Source organism: Gadus chalcogrammus, chromosome 22 (genome assembly GCF_026213295.1).
Source record: "Gadus chalcogrammus isolate NIFS_2021 chromosome 22, NIFS_Gcha_1.0, whole genome shotgun sequence".
In the NCBI taxonomy this organism is placed as follows: Eukaryota; Metazoa; Chordata; class Actinopteri; order Gadiformes; family Gadidae; genus Gadus; species Gadus chalcogrammus.
The window spans coordinates 17,369,189-17,387,555 of record NC_079433.1 but is presented as its reverse complement, the minus strand read 5'-3'; the positions used below and the strand labels follow the sequence as shown (position 1 = coordinate 17,387,555).

At 46.6% G+C, this 18,367-nt stretch overlaps 1 protein-coding gene across 3 annotated transcripts in view; it reads right to left on the bottom strand.

The window, feature by feature from the left end:
- Window positions 1-18,367, bottom strand: part of trappc9 (trafficking protein particle complex subunit 9) — a 141,724-nt gene that overhangs the window by 26,726 nt on the left and 96,631 nt on the right. For all 3 annotated transcript variants that reach the window (XM_056582525.1, XM_056582528.1, XM_056582527.1), the window contains one exon: window positions 13,566-13,657. In XM_056582525.1, coding sequence (XP_056438500.1) covers window positions 13,566-13,657 — 92 coding nt within the window. The remainder of the gene's footprint in view (window positions 1-13,565; window positions 13,658-18,367) is intronic.

Here is an 18,367-nt window from a genome sequence, read left to right as displayed (position 1 = left end):
TGTGTGTGTGTGTGTGTGTTTGCGTGTGTGTGTGCGTGTGTGTATGTTGGTGTGTGTGTGGTATGTGTGTGTGTCTCTCCACCTGTTATGTGTGCATGTCCTACTCAGGCCAGGCTGTTTAAATCACGCTCAAGCAAGAAGGCAGAACTAAGGCCCGTCTGCTTTCATTTATAATTCAGATGAGTGCCTCGTCCCATTGGTCTCACCCCATACGAACGCTTTGCAGACTACTGTTTAAGGACTCCCGCTGGGTAACCAAAAAACAATAATAATCAATTCAAAAGAGACAAGGTGTCGAGAGCATTAATAGAACGTCAATAGAACCTGAGGACGAATACGTTCTCTGTGCTGTAGATCTCAAACAAAGAATGATTTTTATAAACATGATAGGCAAATCTTTATTTACATTGTGCTATCTCCTGCTTACTTCAACTTCACAGAACTCTCCAAATAATTGATGCCTCTATAACAAGCATGCTCCAAATGAAGTGTTTTTCTTTTGGGGGCTTTGATATTCTCACATTGAAATGAGGTAGCTTGTGTTGATAAACACAAAAATGTCTGGCGTATAAAAAACACTCGTACATAACACTGCCTTGACTTTTATTGTCAGTGTTGAAGAGACCGACTAAATATACTATTGTTTGATGGATGAAGATACCATTTCAATGTACCTTTTTTTTTTTACATTGTATGTTGAATATGTTCAAAGGAAATCAATTTGTAATGGAATATGTTTTGTATGGGTTATGGCCTATTCAAAGATGTTGTCTATTCATAAGCTATTATTTACATTTTCTTAATTAAAGTTAAGATATAACAATGGCCTGCTGCGCAAGTACTATCAGCAGTATCAAAGAAAAACTCAATACAAATAGCATTTCTTTCTGATGAAAACACAAAGCAACTTGACTTTCCTCAATCCCCTCAGTGTAACACGACGGAAACTGAAGGGCTCTCAGAACGCGAACAGACACAATGCACGTAAAAACACACAGTCCCATATTACCTTCTCTGCACCTGAGTGTGCGCCTACACACTCTGTGATTCTTTGATCTAAACAGACCACTCACATCGCAACGCAATCACCGGCGGGGAAAGTAAACATCGACGACGGAATGACACCATCATAAGACCTAGAAATACGCAGAAAGTCTATAATGGCTTCGTGATGGGTTTCACTAAATGTATTGTGGATTGTGAATGGTAAAATCCATGCGTCGTTTGAACACGACCAGGATAATCTGCCAGCATAAGAAATTGCAACTTCTCCACACGAATGCAGGTTCATCCAACACACGCATGGAACACTCAAAGAGGGTGATCGCCAAGGCAACCATCGCCGGCAGGACCTTCCACAAGGTGATCTTCATCATGATCGGTAGCTGTACATACAAATAGCATGTGCCCTCAAATCTCTACGGCATGACCTTTTGAGGCAAAGATCGGTCGGCATGTGGGATGTGTCCAAGGGCAAGGCCAGTACATCGGATGGAATTTCTACCAGAAAGGAGGCGTCCTGCACATGATTCATGTGCAGGACAAATACCCCCTCGGTGCAACCAACAATGGAATGAATGCAATGCAAGTGGTTGGCCTCTACAAACCTACTTCACCTCTTGGCTAGTTGTGTGTCGCCCCTCCTTTGGACAGCTTTGCTAGGCTGTTTAGACTTTAAGAGGTATTATCTTACCATTCTACGATGCAGTAGAATGCAATACCAATACTAGAGCATATAATACGCAAACACACATATTCTATATACATGTATACATATATATATATATTTTGAAGCAAAAATAACTTGCTAAACATAACTAGTCTAAACCTGACGTGATTCCTTTTTATTGATTAACAGGAAAGGAATCATAAATAAATAAATGTGGCATACTAAGAAAGGTGAACACACAGACAAAACAAAACTCACTGAAGGAACGCCAGCATCAAAGTGAGCGAGCCCGCGCATGTTTGCCCGCAAGTGTGTATTTCTGCGCACATGTGTGTGTCTGCGGGCGCGCACGTGAGTGTCTGTGTATCATCGGAGAAAGGTTGGCCGCCAAAGGGCTACGTGGCAGCGTGCCTGCGACTCATTGTCCGACCTGTCATCTGTGGTTCTGACTCATCGCTTAACCTTTGGGAGCATGTTACTTAGCACCCCACTACCAACCACCACCACCACCACCACCACCACCGACCCCCGCCCTACCCGACAGGGGAGAAAGGGCCCAGGGAGGGAGCTTTTAAAGAAACCCTGAGGCAGTGTGGGTTCAGTACCGCCGTCTAGACGCCTGCTGCGTTGGACCGCTCACGTCGATGGAAGTGAAACGTTTGATTCAGGGCGAGGAGGGTGGAACAGGTGGGAGACATGCAGCCAGTAGACAGTGTAGTGATCAGGGGAGGTTGATCTAGACTAGCTCTCAAAAAGGCGGCCGAGTGGTGTGCGCTGAGGGGACGTGCATTATCACACAAGTAGGGAGATGAGTAAGGTAGGGGGGGTGGGCCATGGTTTTGTGGTCGGGGGTCTTATGAACACTTGTCAATAGAAATGCCTCGGAGGCAGGGGAAAGCAGCGAAGACATCTCCAAATTAAATGTCTTCAAGGGTGAAGACTATGAATGATTTGAAGCCGCGCTGTCGAGGGGGTTACAGAGCTCTTTTATGCAGGCCGCTGGGGCTGAGATTGGAGGCTTCTGTGAGAGACTTAAATGCCGCATGTAAAGGAAGGCACTCTGAGGGAACACAATGACCCAGGAGTTGGGTCCATCTGGCTGCTCTACTTTACGCCCCGATGGAATCACGGAATAGAGCATTAGCCATAATAGAATAGAGCATCAGAAGGGTGAGGGAGCTGTGCCAGCGTGCATCTGACACACTGATGGAAAATAAATTACAATTGGGAATTGGCCCTGCATTCTAACCAGCCAACGGTTGCAAGGGGAAACCCATAGTGAATGATGAGGAAGAGTACACTAGATTTATATTTATTAACAATCAAACATTAACATCATTCATTGTACTTATATCTTATTTTTCTTTATGTAGCGAGTTTGTATGTCTAAGTGGGGGGCTAGAGGTGAGGTGAAATATGCAAGCCAACCAGAGACCAGGGGGTGGGGGATTATGGGGTGATGCTGGTTCCAATGCCCGGTTCGGAATTTTTTTATTTTTTTATTTTTTTAAAACACACTAAAGGAAACCCAATTTAGTGCAAACTAAATTAACCAAATAACTTGACATTCATATTCCAGAACCCGTGCTTCATTGAAAAGCATTTTTAACAACGTGCCCTGAATCATCCGATGTTTCTGGTCGAACCCAAACTACTTTGATCTATCAGAGTATAATGTATTCTGAGGCGTTGATGGAGCCGCGCCCAGTGCATTTAAAGATTAAATGAGGTGGAGCAGCCAACGGGCTGACGGAGGTATGAATTTCAGGAAAGAAGTGTGCTGCCAAGGGGTGTGTCTCGGCTTGCCTTCGCCTAACACTTGGGTCCCCAAAGTAACTGCTGGCAGACTTCACCGCTCCTTGGGGTCCGAGTTACTGTGTCAGGTATTTTTGAATGGGCGCCTGGCCAAACAATCTCTTTGAGGGACGGCCAAGCACTGCCGACCAAAGTGTGTCTGGAGGTCCTGATCTCAATCTTCATAAACACAACCTAAGTAGCTCCTTGTGACTGGGAAGAGCGACCAGCGGAGACACAGGAGCCTCCAAGACCCTTCGAACTGTATCACCTTCTGTGAATCACACGACTATACAGCCTTTCACAAGTGGGACACCGTCGCGTTTCGTTTCGTGGAAGAGGAAATGGTTGACTTCGATCCAGGAGGATGCAAATGTTTGTTTATACTGCCTGGCTGCAGAGCAACAGTGTGCCGTGCAGAAGGAAAGAGAAGACTTGGAAAGGGCGACTTGTACGGGGAAAGGACACGTGGTAGTAGGACTACGAAGGGCAGGTCACCATGCAGAGATGGTCCTTTATGGAGCAGATAGGAATTGGTATGTTTGTGCATTTTTTTTTGTGTGTGTTTGTGTATGTGTGGGCGTGTGATTGTGTGTTGGTGTATGGGTGTGCGAGTGCGTGCGTCCATGTGTGAATGTGGCATGGAGATAAAGGCTATGAATGTATGTTTGTAGAGGTCAGCACTGATATGTGCCCTACACACAGATACAAGGATTTTTTAGATGTGATAATGTCAATAGTGATGCACACATACACACACACAAAAACAAACACAAAACCATCACTGACAAACACAAAACACTGAACCAAGGTTCACTGTTTGTTTACCACCTTGTGTGCTTTGGTTTTGCTTTTGTCCAGAATTTAAACAAATAAAGACTATTATTTTTAATATTGCATGCGTGTCTATAGACACAAAGGTCCTATTTCACATCCAACCAATGGCAGCAGAGGGTCTAACATACATAGATACACCAAGGTTTCCTCTCCAACTCCATAATGGGTTGCAAAGGGACTACACCAACCCCATATGTAGCAATGGCATTCGCAAGAACCAGATACAAAGATTTCCAGATCGATCGCTGTAGGCCCTGCCACACCAATTACCCCTATCGTTCACACCACTGCCTAACAGGGGTTCGGGGGAGACGCACCATCTCTTGAGGGGACACACTGTGGAAATGACTCCTTCCAATCCAGACCCTCTCGAAAGAACACAAACATAGAAAGCGCTACACTGGCCGTGGCTTACTGGAAAATAAGGAAGTATTGGGTGGCCTTGGGATTGTGTTGTGTTGTGATATTGATGGGATGTGATCGCTTGCTCGACCTAAATAATTGGCTTACTATTTATTTGACAGAGAAGCTCAGGTGAAAAGTACTTTGGGTTGGGACTTAGCTACTCTATAGCACGGTACTTTTGTCAACCTATCGTCGCTGAACACTTTGGGTCTTCAGGATCAATTCCATGCCACAGACACAGTTAATCTTGTAAAGAAGTAAAATTCATCTTGCCAGCAAGCCATTAGCATATTATGACAGTGCCACTGTGTGCCACTGTGTGACACTGAGCAGTGTCACACTTTGTCAATTCTCTCAATGCAATTCAGATGAGACGACTGGATCCTTCTATCCAGGTGTCTTCATGCATTTTGTTGGATGTCTTTTTACTTGATAATAGGTCTTGGATGGGCTCAACCGGTAATTCTGAGGGCAGTTTTCATCGCATCAAAAGTGAATTAAGGGATATCTTCTGACAAGTAAGTGATATCTATCCATCCATCAATAGCCTGCAATGGTAGCTCCTTGAGGTTTGCAATCAATTAAATTAAATTGAATTGCCACCCCTCAAGCACCAGGTAGGATTGGTTGGAATGATCCCCGGGGCATTTAATCCGTTTCTTGACTAACGACCAGCTCCACCAGGACTAGATATGAATGCAGATTGTGCCTCGGAATCCCACTTGTCACTCAGCGTAATGTGCTCATACAGGAGGACAGAGGGGGGTAGCTGGGGAGGAGCTATACCGATGCAGCATCGTGGGGTCTGTGACTGAGGCCCGGGGGCTGCCTGTCCCGTCAGCAGTGCATGTCTATCCAATCCAAAGCAATGTCCCTTATCTGCAGCGCCTCACGCAGGCCTGTCAGCAACAGGGGCAGTCCCCCAACGTTTCTTTAGCCGTCTGATGTCTGCGTCTCGGGCGCCATATGGGCCCGACGAGATGAATTTCCTCCTGGGACCAATGCAGGCAAAGACCGGTGGCGCCCAAAGATCTGGTTGTGCAGTTGACCAATGACGGACCCCGTTGTGGAGCGCAATGAAGACAGGCAAATAAAAAAAAGATAAAATCTGCTGTAGCCCGCAAATGGTGAAAGCAATGACACACAAATGACATTCTGGAACGAGCAGTTCAATGAAAAGGAAAAACGGATTCAGTGCCATACCAAAACAAGGTCCACAGGCGGTCTACATAGATCAACTCATGCACAGGGAAGATTTGATTAGGGTTCTCTGGCACCAGAGCATCATTGAGATGGATCAATAGAAGCAGCTGTGTGCTGCAGAAAGATGCTTCTTTTCTTCACTCTGAGCCAAGGCTGTTTTATGTGCAGACTTCGACAAACCCAGACGACAGTCTCTTCCGACGATACAAAGTAAAATGCAGAAATAGGAAATACTCACAGTGGTGTACCTGAGAAAGAGGGGCCACTGAAGCATCGAGGTATAGGGGATTGATGATGATTCTTTTTGGGGGGGAAAACGGGGGGGAGGGGGGGAGAGGTGGCAGACTTGACAGGTGTCAATGAGTATAAGTTGTAAATAATAAAGGTAACTGAAACCATACAAGTTGTCAGTGAGTAACCTGTGACTCATCGGTGATCAGCGCTACTCTTGCGGCCTTGGAGAGATGAAAGGGTTTATTTTTAGGTTAAAATACCATCTTGAGGTATTGGCATAAAAATAGCGACAATGTGCAAGTTGTGAAAGCCTTAAGCAAACTGGACATTCAATGCTACAACGAACTGCAAGCCGTCTTCAATGCCTCGGCCTTCAAATCCACTCCTGCAACTAATTTGTCTGTTCTCAGAGTGCAAGCATTGTATTCTGGTGGGCCAAACGGCTGTGTCAAATTATTCCTCCGTTTAGTGGAACCTTAAATAGGGTAGGTGAGCTTTCTCAACAATCTCATACCAGAAAACTAGAGTCTGGACTTGGTTGCATTTAGAAATGTCAGGTAATTTGTCTTTCAGGGATGAAAAGGCAGCCGTTGGGGTTACCTTCAAGGAAATCAATGAAAGAGGTGATTTGATAGGAGGAGGAAAGGGGAGGGTGGGTCTGGTTAAGAAAACAAGCACTGAGTGAAAGAAGTAAAAATCCACAAAGAGGAATGGATTCTTGCTGCAAGGTAAACGTCGGTTGTGACTAAAATAAATGTATCCTTTAACAACTGAGCCTTTAAGCAAGCAACATGTTTGTAAGCACATAAGCCAGTGGTTCCCAACCTGTTTTTGGCCCATTTCTAGCTGTGAAAATGTTGGCTGCTTCCACACAAATTGTATTTCCACAATCATCATCTGCCAGTTATACCAAGGTCCCAGTTAAAAGAGCATTTTGTAGTAGTTTACTCATGGCCCTAACATTACACTAAAGGACATCTTTGATACCTTAAAAAAAAAGGTTGTTTTTGGGGTGGGACTGGGGTGGGACTTAGCTACTCATCAAAACTCATCAAATATCTTCAGCCTATGTCAGCAACCTCTTGCAACCCCATGACCCTATCAGCAAACGCCAAGTTAGGTCCCGACAACAAAGTTGGGAACCACTGACCTGAACTCTCCCTCGCTTGCTTTGTAATAATGACACCAACACAGGCTAACCACTTCTTCTTCAAAGTCATGCGTTTGTCATACTTGAGCTGTTGTGTTAAATATGTGTATGTTATGCTTGTCGGGCCAGGTATATGCTTAAGGCACATTGTCGGCTTGTGGATGATAAAATAAGTCAAAGTAACAAAAGAGGTGAAAAAAAAACCCAGACATGTTCTAAAAGTTATAGTTGTAGTTCTTTTAGAAAGCAATTCCACTGACTTAACTGGTTTCCCCATTATTGTCGTTCTTCTCCGTTTCCAAAACACCCACATAGAAGAAGGCCAATGCTTTGTGCTGCATTATTCGTGGCAGGGCGGAGGAGTTATGATTTATGTCCAAGGCTTGCCTAAAATGACGCATTCCCGGCCGAGATTGTTGGGTTGCCATGATAAATGTCCCGTAAACAGACACTTCTAGCCAGTTAAACGTGCTAACTCTCCATTTCCACCGGGCCCCTAGAAAGGATCCGAGTGGGCGCACCGTGCGTGGTTCACCGATGCGCTCCCGTTTCCACATGAGAGCCAACGCATCGGTGGAATCACACCGGTGGTCCGAGCCAAAGTAAAACAAATGATCCTTTCATCTCAGTCCTCACAAGATGAAAAAGGAAAAAGCCAAAGCTTTTGTGAACAGTGTACGCACTGCGCTGTGTTTGAGCCATCCCTCAGTTGCTTCCACTTAGCAGGTGACTCCATCTTCCGTGCCACGATGAGTCACAACCCAACGCACCATGCGTGAGGAAACACTGCCTATCACGCAAAAAGTGAAGGTTATTCACAAAGAGAAACAAACTTCTCAGAGAGAAACCTGAACCGGTGTGGATGACACCTCGTGAGGCCATGTGCCACGGTGTCAGGCCACCTCATCATCGAGTGGTGATCACACTCTTTAGCATCGCCGTCTCTATCTCCGTCCTGAAGCCCCGCCCCTGTCCTGCCCCGCTGAGTCAGCAGAGGATCTGTAAATCACACCACCGCCGGGCCCAGCGAGACGAATACAGTCTCCAGAAATAGGCGTGTACGGCCTCCCTGTCCGTCCTTCTAACTCCATCCGTCTCTATCGGCCGCCTGGGCCCATAGATCTCTGGGATCTCAAGCAGGGGCTGATGGACAGCTTCTGGGTGTCAGAGGTGGAAAAACAAGCTGATAAATCAGCCTGTGTTTAACCAATGTTCTTCTTCCCGCTCATCGCTCAGTGTGGGTAGCCCCTGACAGCTGTCGACCACCTCTCCTGATTTAGGCCTGGCCCGGGGCCATTAATGCTTTCATGTTGCATCCCAAGACCAGAGATCGGTCTGCCCTCACAGACAATGGCTTCCACTGATGACCTGGGGTCCTAGTCTGTTATGTATGTATTTAGCCTCGCTGATAAACCATAAACGGATCAACTCTCAGCGGTAAATAGAGGATTTATGACATTAAATGAAATCTGCTGATCCATTTTTGAATTGGATTTTAAACAATTCCAAACAGAGGAAAAAGGTGTTTGCCTTGCCTGTCACCTAATCGTAAACGAAAATTGCCTGACTTTACCAGAGCTGAGTTAGCACTGGTACATTTCATCCAATGGCTGAGGCTCTTACTAATCATTAACCAGCCCGATTGCCACGTTGACTTAGTGATGTAGGAGGTACTAGTCACATCCTTTTAGTACAAATACGCATTTTCAATGTAGAATGCAAGCACGATCACCTGGCTCTGACCTCAGCCAATCATGACGGCCAATCATGACAATAATTAGTGTGTAAATGCAATTTCAATGCAAATGAGAAGAATCGATTGTGTTGTCGATGTGGGCTAGGTGATCGTTCAGACTGCACAGAGTGAGCCAATGCACACAGAGAAAAACACACGAGAAAGAGCCACCAGAGACGATGTAACCTCCAAACCCTTTAGAGCACGCTCACCGCGCTATCCCCCCTCCCCGGGCCTCGTTCATCAACCTCCCGGCTGATGACTGCAGAGAGAACACCAAGCAGGGCTGGTGGGGTGGCGTGGTGTGATGGAGTCGGGGGGTTAATGTAGGCTCACAGCTGCACTGTATGTCCTTCGCCTCCCAGCTACAGGTGCAGCAGCACTCAGGAGTAACGCTCTTCCATTTCAATGACCTGCGGTTTTCCATTCACACGCGTAGTCCTTCAAGGCACGGGCAGCTCTGTGCCTCCCCCCCCCCCCCCACCCTTCCTTCTCTAGCTTTGTCTGATCATCACTCTCTCTCAGGTCAGTGATTTCAGTCATCATCACCATCACCGCCACACGGAGGGGGCTGTGGTGTCCTGGGCACCTGACGAAGGGCTTGAAGGCACCAGGCTCCACCAGCGCAGTATCTCTGCATGCCGGGGAGCCGCCGCCTGTGGCCTCAGCAAGCGGCCATCTGCCTTCGTTGGGCAAACACGTGGGAGGGTTTGAGAGGGAGACACTCAAATAGAAAAAAACAACAGTCTTATCAAATTATCTCTGGCCTTTTTACAGCTGCCTGCGAGGCAGCCCCCCCCCCCCCCCAGCCCCCCTGTCCCTTTCTTCTTTCCATCTTTCTCCCAGGCTAAACGTTTGTCTTTCCATTCATGGGTGAATTTGTATGCTGTTGGGATGGGTTCTCGGTAGCCGGCTGATGTCACGGATGGTAATGGGTGGAGGGGTGGAGGGGTGGAGGGGTGGAGGATCAAGGGGACAAAGTCCACGCCCGGCCTCTCTTTACCTTCCAGCTCCCTGCCTGGCCGCCACGGGGGATACAACAGCCCTCTCTTTTTTTTTTTACAAATGCATTTACAGATCGGACCACAAATATCGCCAGATAGTTGTTTAAAAGAAAATAAATAACACACAAGTCCCTGTATTTGTTTAGGTTAACCTCTGCTACCTGTTGAACAATGCAAATGCTACTTCTTTATCCCTTGCATGCTTGCATCCGCTATAAACTGTTTATCATCTTTTTTCTGGTCATCAAGGAAGGCTGTTTCCTACAATTGGATTTAAACTCCATATTTCCACTCGTCAAGATAAAGAATGCATCATTGAGATCCAATCAGTGCTTGAACAGCATCTTATCTGCGCTGACGCTATAAGCGCATGGCTGGTGTTGCTCTGGGCGTGCTTGAGGAGTGGAACCATCTCACTGATACGGACAGCAATGCATGCATGTTTACCATATTCAAAACAAAGAAGTGTTCTCCAGCCTTTTTTATGTTCTGTTTTATTGAAACCTCCGCAACATTAAATATTCATAGGTTGCTATGGCAGCATAGCACAAAAGACGCATCAAGTTTGGGGCTCTTTATCTGTTAACTCACAGTGACATCCTACAAAACCCCCTGAAAAAGGAGAGATATTGTAGCACCTGCTGCTTCCTTAGTAATGACTCAAGGGAGACAAACCCAAATTTACGGCAGCACATCATTCAAACGCACACTATTGTTTGGTTTCCCTAACGCACATTAACAATCAGGTTGATACGTTCCGTGAGACGGCCGTTACCATTTCTTGAAACATGGCCCTCAAGTCTTTATGGGAGAGGACAGGTGTCACTGACAGGAAATGAGAGATGAGAGACAACACAAGCGTGCGTCAGCATCAAAAACACCCTCCAATAGGGCTCCTCTTCCAAGAGCGTCCTCACTTTTACGATCATCACAATCATACTTGTTTGTTCAGAAGTTTATTGGGCAGGGGCAAATTCATTGTACATTGTTTCATATTAAATAAAAAATAAATGCCAATTTGCAACCCCTGTCTCCTCTGGTTAGGCCTTTACTAAAAGTTACACAAAAAAGTTGCACTTGAATAATATTCAATATTTATTACTGTATGGTCCATGACTGGTTTTGGCGTGATTGAGCCACACAGCCCACTGCAGTCCCTGGCCCACTGCCCACGGCCTGTTCACGGCCTGCCCACTGACCCATTGGTCGTTAGGGTTGTTGGTTGTTAAATGCTGTGTGGCTTCGCCGCCAACGTCACGCCAACTCACCGTGAGGTTGGGTCCACAGGAGCGTCACCAAATGTTTGCTTTTACAATAAATACAATCACTGCAAGGAAATAATGATGTTGTCATGTTTATGAGTGACGCAGTGAGGGGCCGCTGGTGTTCACCGTGGAGAAGACGAGCCCAGCTCTCTCTGTATCTCGGACCGAGCTGTAGGATCAGCCTCCATTCAGTACCAGGGCACTGTTCCCAAGTTTAATGAAAGAATTCACGGAACACTAAAAAGACATGACGCCGATGGCTGCGGTCCAGCTGAATAGTGAGTCTGTCTACTTTACACGCATATAAAACAGGCCCGATATTCCTACCGCATTGTGCTCTCAGACATGCTTATGTTGTTGTAACCTTTGGCACATTGTTGTTTACAAGAGAGAAATACCTAGACCGTTTTGGAATGAAGATTGCATCTAGACTAAAAAGTAAATTCTGCTTACACAAAGGTTTCACCTTTTGCACCGCATCCATTGTTTGCGTAATCTCAGAGAACGAGCGAAGAAGAGGCAAAGAAGCTGGGTAACTATCGACAGTGGAATGACGGAGAGGCCAGTTAAGGTCGTTATCTGTTCAGCAAGGCGCAATCAGTGGGCCATCATCGTTTGCCGCAACAGTTAAAGCTAATGCTATGGTTTAGTGCTAATGGATAACTGCACCACTAGAAGTCGACCTCGCAGTTTTCCACATCAGATACTAGAAGTAAGAGGCTTAATTCAGTGTTGCCACTCTACTGAATAAGTGGTCAAGCTCGAGCCTGAAGTAACTGCATAATGGCACGCAAACGGGCAATCTCCAGGAGGGGCCCCAGTTCCAGCAGGAACGTGAGGACATTTCCAAACGTGTGGCATCGAGAGAATTCCCTCTGCATTCACCGCTGGCAATCTCTTAATTTAAAAGATATGGAAACCCGAATTTAAAGATTCCATTCTAAGGACTTGCGGCGCAACAATGCGATGCAGGACGAATGGGAGGGGATTTAGGACCATCCAGGCGTAATCTACACGCCCGAGAACTGCAGAGTGGCAAAGGCATTCAAAGCATCCGGTTGGGCTAATGATTTTAGCCGCAGGGGAAATCCCAGCGCAACCACCTGTTATTGAGCTATGCGATAGTCCTGGCCGCCTTAATAGAGGCTTACTGAGAGGATTATGAGAAATAACGGCTTCAAGAGTCAGATAGGCATGTAGAGCAACAACTCTTCACAATCTCTTTGATTGGGGAGATGGATAAGTCGGCAAGACATCCATCACGGGGGAGACGTGGGGGAGACAGGGGGAGACAGGGGGAGACGAGGCACAGACAGGCGCTCCTCTACCACGCTGTGTGTCTGTCTGGCAGACGTCTGATGATGGATTTCAATGCAAACCAAGCCAAGCAAGATTCAACCATGAAAGTTAAAATTGTTCCGTTTGTGGAACAAGGCTCCTGAAGGCGGTTCTGTATCCCTTAGATCCGTCCATCGCTCTCCATCACCGTCATCACCTCTCCAGAAGGGTGCTTTGGTCGGGGTTCCTTTCTGCACGGCGGGGGGTCAGTGTGAGATGCCCAGACGGGGGGGGAGTTCAGTGAGCGCGCTCGAGTGTTTACTTCTTGATCCTCCTCCCTCCGTCGCTTCGCTGGGTGCTCACGCCTGACCCACCCCCCCCCCCCCCCCCCCCCATCCCCCCCCCCATGGTGCGGACCGCCTGCCCCTCACAGAAGAATGTAATAGGCCTATCGACTCATCAAAATGCCGGCTCAAGTGAAGCCGTCGCCACAGGGTGCGTGCATGGGTGCGTCCGTGCGTGCGTGTGTACGTGCGTGCATGTGTGTGCATGTGTATGTAAGAGAAAGAGGGGCGGGGGGGGGAAGGGGGGTGGTGCCTCCAAAGATGACTTCAGAGGATGGGCGCAGATGGTGCATTCGTGGAGGGGCTCCCCACTCCAAATGATTCACAGTGTTCCCAGGCCACTGGCACGGCAGCCCCAGAGTAGCCCACAGCGCCACTACAAATGCATAGGCAAACATGGCTTGAGACCCCATTGGTGGGAGGTTTATGCACACACACAACCCGAGGTGTTGTCGTAAATACCTTAAAAAACACACAACCGTGACTACCACCAGTCAGAGAGTGGGAACTTTTGGTTGAGGCGATCGCAAAGTGTGAGTTAGCCACTTCAGGAGCCGGATCCATACGATCCACTAGTCACACACACAAACACACACACACACACACACACGTATGGTATTGAAGGGGCCTCGTGGGCCGGGACTCACCCCACTGCAGAGGAGCCAGCTGCAGGTGCTCCAGGACCAGCTGGTTCAGCACTCCTTCCACGCTGGCCTCCCCTTGGCGCCGCAGAGACGGGTGAGCACCTGGTCAAGGAACACAGCAGCACGGACGCCATGGCGACAAGACATGGACTCGAGTTCACTGGGAGATCACTCGAGATGAACAAGGCAATGATAGAGAAGGAGAGAGAAGGGAATAAGAGTCCAGCACCCTCCCGACAAACTGCCCGGTGCCTCCGCAAGCAGGGACGTTGACTGGGGAGCCACAGGTCACATGAATAAAGAAGGGGCCCTTTATGAGAGAGAGAGAAAGAGAGAGCCAGGGATTGTGTCTGTAGGGCTGGGGGAGCGGCTGCCATGGTTACCACCGCCCCACCACAGGGTTAAAAATCCCCACGTTCCATTGGCCTTCTTAAAAGTCTACCTTATCAACCTCGCCAGACATCCCTCACCCAATATAACTAGCGTGTTGGAGAATTCTCACAGTAATAACCTCACACAATGCCTGTGTCGCATTGCATCAACACGGGGTGCTGACGCACAATTGTGTTTTTTGCAAGCTAAAATAAAATGGTGATATTTAATAAAAGAGACCACGACTCTTCTGGCGGCTGACGTTGCCAAATCCAATATCCATCGTCTCAAATCAGACCCTATTGAATAAGTTTCAGTTTGGTCAACTGAGCTTCCGCCGGCAAAAGATAAATACGGTCTGCAGAACATCCCTGTGCATGTAATATAATTACAACCCTAGCCAATACAATAGTCTTTACTATTCAAAGCCTCATCAGAGAAACATTTTTCTGAACCATTACCCTGGGCAATTATCATTAAGGTTATGCAATAGGCCTTGCGAACCTTGCGGGAAGGAACGCAAACCATCCTCCTAACGCACACACAGAGACACACACACAGAATCCGACCCACACACACACAGTAATGTGTTTGACGGCAGGAAATTCTCTTCTCGGGGCCAAGACTTAATGGGGCCATTATTGGCGTGTCGGAGCACCATTACTATGTACATGTGAATGGATGTATAGCGGCATCACGATGTGATAGACGATCCAAGGGTTTGGTTGGGGATCATACACAACGTGTTTGTTTGGAAGTGACAAAAATAGGAAATATGCTTGGAAGGGAACCGTCTAATTTAAGTCAATTGCCTAGCACCAATTGGGGTCAGTGAAGAATAATATTAATAAAAAGTCTACATTATAACAACTTAACCTACAAAATATAAGTAAAGCTCATTCCCTTACAGAACGGAGGCTTTGGTAGGACCTGAATATGAATTCATTGATTATAACAAAACCGCTCTCCCCCGCATAGAAACCCACATTGACACGCGACATCCATACTTTTACGGCACAGTGAAGAAAATGCATGTTTGTGTGTGCGTGTGTGCGTGTGCGTGTGTGTGCGTGTGCGTGTGTGTGTGTGTAACTGAGGTCTAACTTGTGGAAAATCAAGGCAGCTAACCGTGAGCAGGTATGAAAAAAGGTATGAATCATTTCAAACAAAATTTAATGAGGATTGAAGTGATGATGTGTTTGATGATGATTTGGATAACACGAAGCAGCAATCAATTACAAACATTATAGCAATCTAAACCCAGCTCCAAAAAGCCCTGCTACTTAGCCTGATGCTCCCAGTGCCCATGTCAGATACATTTTGCTAGTTGTCCTGTTTAGCTCTCAGTGGGGGAAGGAAATGTGTGTCTGTGAGGACATGCCGACAAGAGAGGTCTTGTCGGCATCGTGGCCTTGCTATTGCAAGACATGATGGCCGCGATTAAAAGTGGTGAATTATAAACATTTAAATCCTACGCAGTAATAAAACAAATATTGCTGCTACACAGCCATTAGTCTGATGGTGTGTCACGATAACGGAATCAGTGATCATTTACACAGCTGACATTTGCCATAATGAGCAGTGTCTCGAACTCCATATTGGTGTCCATTAACCTTTGAAGTGGATTATGCATGCAGAGAGGGAGGAAAGGGAGAGCAGGAGGGAGCAACGAGAGAGAGACGGCAGAATCACAATGAGATAGAGTGAGACAGAAGAGACAGAGAGAGAGCGAGAGAGAGAGAGGCAGGGGAAGAGAGAGCGAGAGCGAGGTTGAGGGTGACAGCAGAAGTAATTTGCAGAAAATATGGATCTTTGCCGCCACGTCTGCTTTGACAGATCCCAGGGCACGAGAGAGTTGTAAAGGGAGGAGTGATTCGTACTCCCACTGCTTTAATCAGCGCTTTGCAAAAGGCACACGTCCGGGTCTCTGGTGACGTGGGGGTGTTCTGTACCTCACCGTAAACCACCTTAATATGTATGCTGCATGGGAATATATGTATGAGGAGTAGAGACTAATCTCAACGATCTGAAGCTATGGGTGGCAACAACGTGGAGATGGGGAGCATGTGACTTGAGTGGCATTTGGAGCCACTTGATCACCAGGAAAAGGTCAGCGTCATTCAAACCACCGGTGGGTGGGTCAGACAAATGAGATTGAAAAGCAACGTATTATGTAATAACCCACAAGGGTCATCATTTTATGTTAGTATTTCTCTTCTGAACTCTAGTGCTATTTTTTTGTTATTTGTGGGAACCAAAAAGTGTTTGATTTATGTTTTTAAATATGATGAGAATGAAATACTTATGAAATGTGTTTTTTTTCCCTTGAATGATTTAGTCAAATCGTTTCAAATGAGTTCATGGCATTCCAATCGGTGTGATTTGCAATCCTATGGAAGGGCTGCCCTGGCTTGTCCACGTCCTTGCCAAAGTAGCATCTTGTAACTAGGGGTTCAGGGGCCCATCCAGTGTCACACTACAACCACCCCCTACCTTCTTCTCCATCTCATCACCGTATCTACACACCGCACAGGGAACTTGGTTCACTTCTCCCCCAGAGGGATGCGGATCCATCACATGCTTCTATTGGCTGAGTCTCTGTGACTGCAGGGGCTCTCTCCCTCTCTCGCTCTCCCTCTCTGTATTTATAGCTGTCGTTTCGTCACCACAGGATGAATAATATGGGAGGCTGGTAGTTATTTAGGTTTTGCTCAGCTTACAGCCAAGTTAGTGGCGTGTTATTTCTAGGAGTGACGTGCTCTTACGGTGCCTTTGGTTTTCCTCATTTATATCCCGTCCCCACCGGGCCCTGTTCATTTATATTATTTATTTAAACTGAAATACATTGTACATTTTTTACTAATTGCCTAATGAATTCAATTATATCGAGAAAAAGTGGACACTGGATGTAAGGAAGGGTCCGGATTTCAGTTGGACCTCCATGCTGTGTAATCGGACAAAGAACTCAAGAGCGGTGATCAAATAAAGGATAAACGGATGCTATTGGCAGCCTTCGGTTGAACTCTGCGGCACAATAGCATGGACAGAGTCAGCCGCTCTCTGCTCGTATGAGGAGCTGGGATGAAAAGGAATAGAGTGCTCATGTCATTGGCTAAGAATGGGGACTATAATGGTTTCTTCAATGGCTTCATCAACAACCCCTAATCACTGGCCAGGTAAATAAACATGGTGTACTGGCAATGGTCACCATCAACTGGGAGTCCGATTTTTCATCTATTTCTTTGTTGTTTTTTTCGTCAAGAAACTCAGACAAGAAACTACATTTCATATACAAGGCTAGTTGAATATGATCTGAAGGTGTAAACCACTTCATTAAGATATAATATCGGGAATATCTAATCACCTATGTGCAAGGAGGTTAGAAGGTCCATCTCACAAAATGTGGTCGCACGACTATGCTTCTTCCCAATGTTCAGCGGGCATCAGCAGCTCCCCTTACCCCCAAAAAGGGAAATGCTTTCTCACCTAGAAAACGTTTAATCTGCCGCTCTGGACCACGCTGTTGGTTGCTATCCAGGAACAGAATGAGGATGAATCTCATTCGTGTTTACAGATTCCATTTCCGACATGGACCGCATGAAGCCAATTATGCAGTTTGTAATCATGAACTTCATATATTATAAAACACATTCAATTATTTTGTCGAAGGGAAAAAAAAGAGTCAACTCTTCCTCTCATTAATTTCAGGATGCGGTTACCGGCATAACCGTTACCATGGTAATCAAGAGGAAATCATACGGCACGACAGAGTCATGAAGGACGTAGATTATTGACCTCCAATAATATAACCGATAATATCGGAGGGTAGGTTTCCTTTACACTGATGACACATGACTGTATGCATCTACTTGTCAACCCTCGTTAACATGATAATGTCAGACCTTTGACGCGCGCGTCACTCACCACAACCTCCGTGGGGAAAACATGGGGGGAGAAAGGAGGGGGGGGGGTGAGAGAGAGGAGCAGGATCCAGAGGCAGATGACATCAAATGATGGTGGGAGGTCAAAATAAGCATGTAAAAAAAATAAGGGATATGACTGAGAGCCCGAGTTACGGTTAATATGCACTCACAGCTCTCCCGACGGACATCTACCTTAATAATCACCAATACACCAGAGTCCGGGTATGGTGCTTGACCACACACACACACACACACACACACACACACACACACACACACACACACACACACACACACACACACACACACACACACACACACACACACACACACACCACAGAGTCAGGGTATAGTGCTTTGTTACACACACACACACACCAAAGAGTCAGGGTACAGTGCTTCACCACCCACACACACACACACACACACACACACACACACACACACACACACACACACACACACACACACACACACACACACACACACACACACACACACACACAGGAT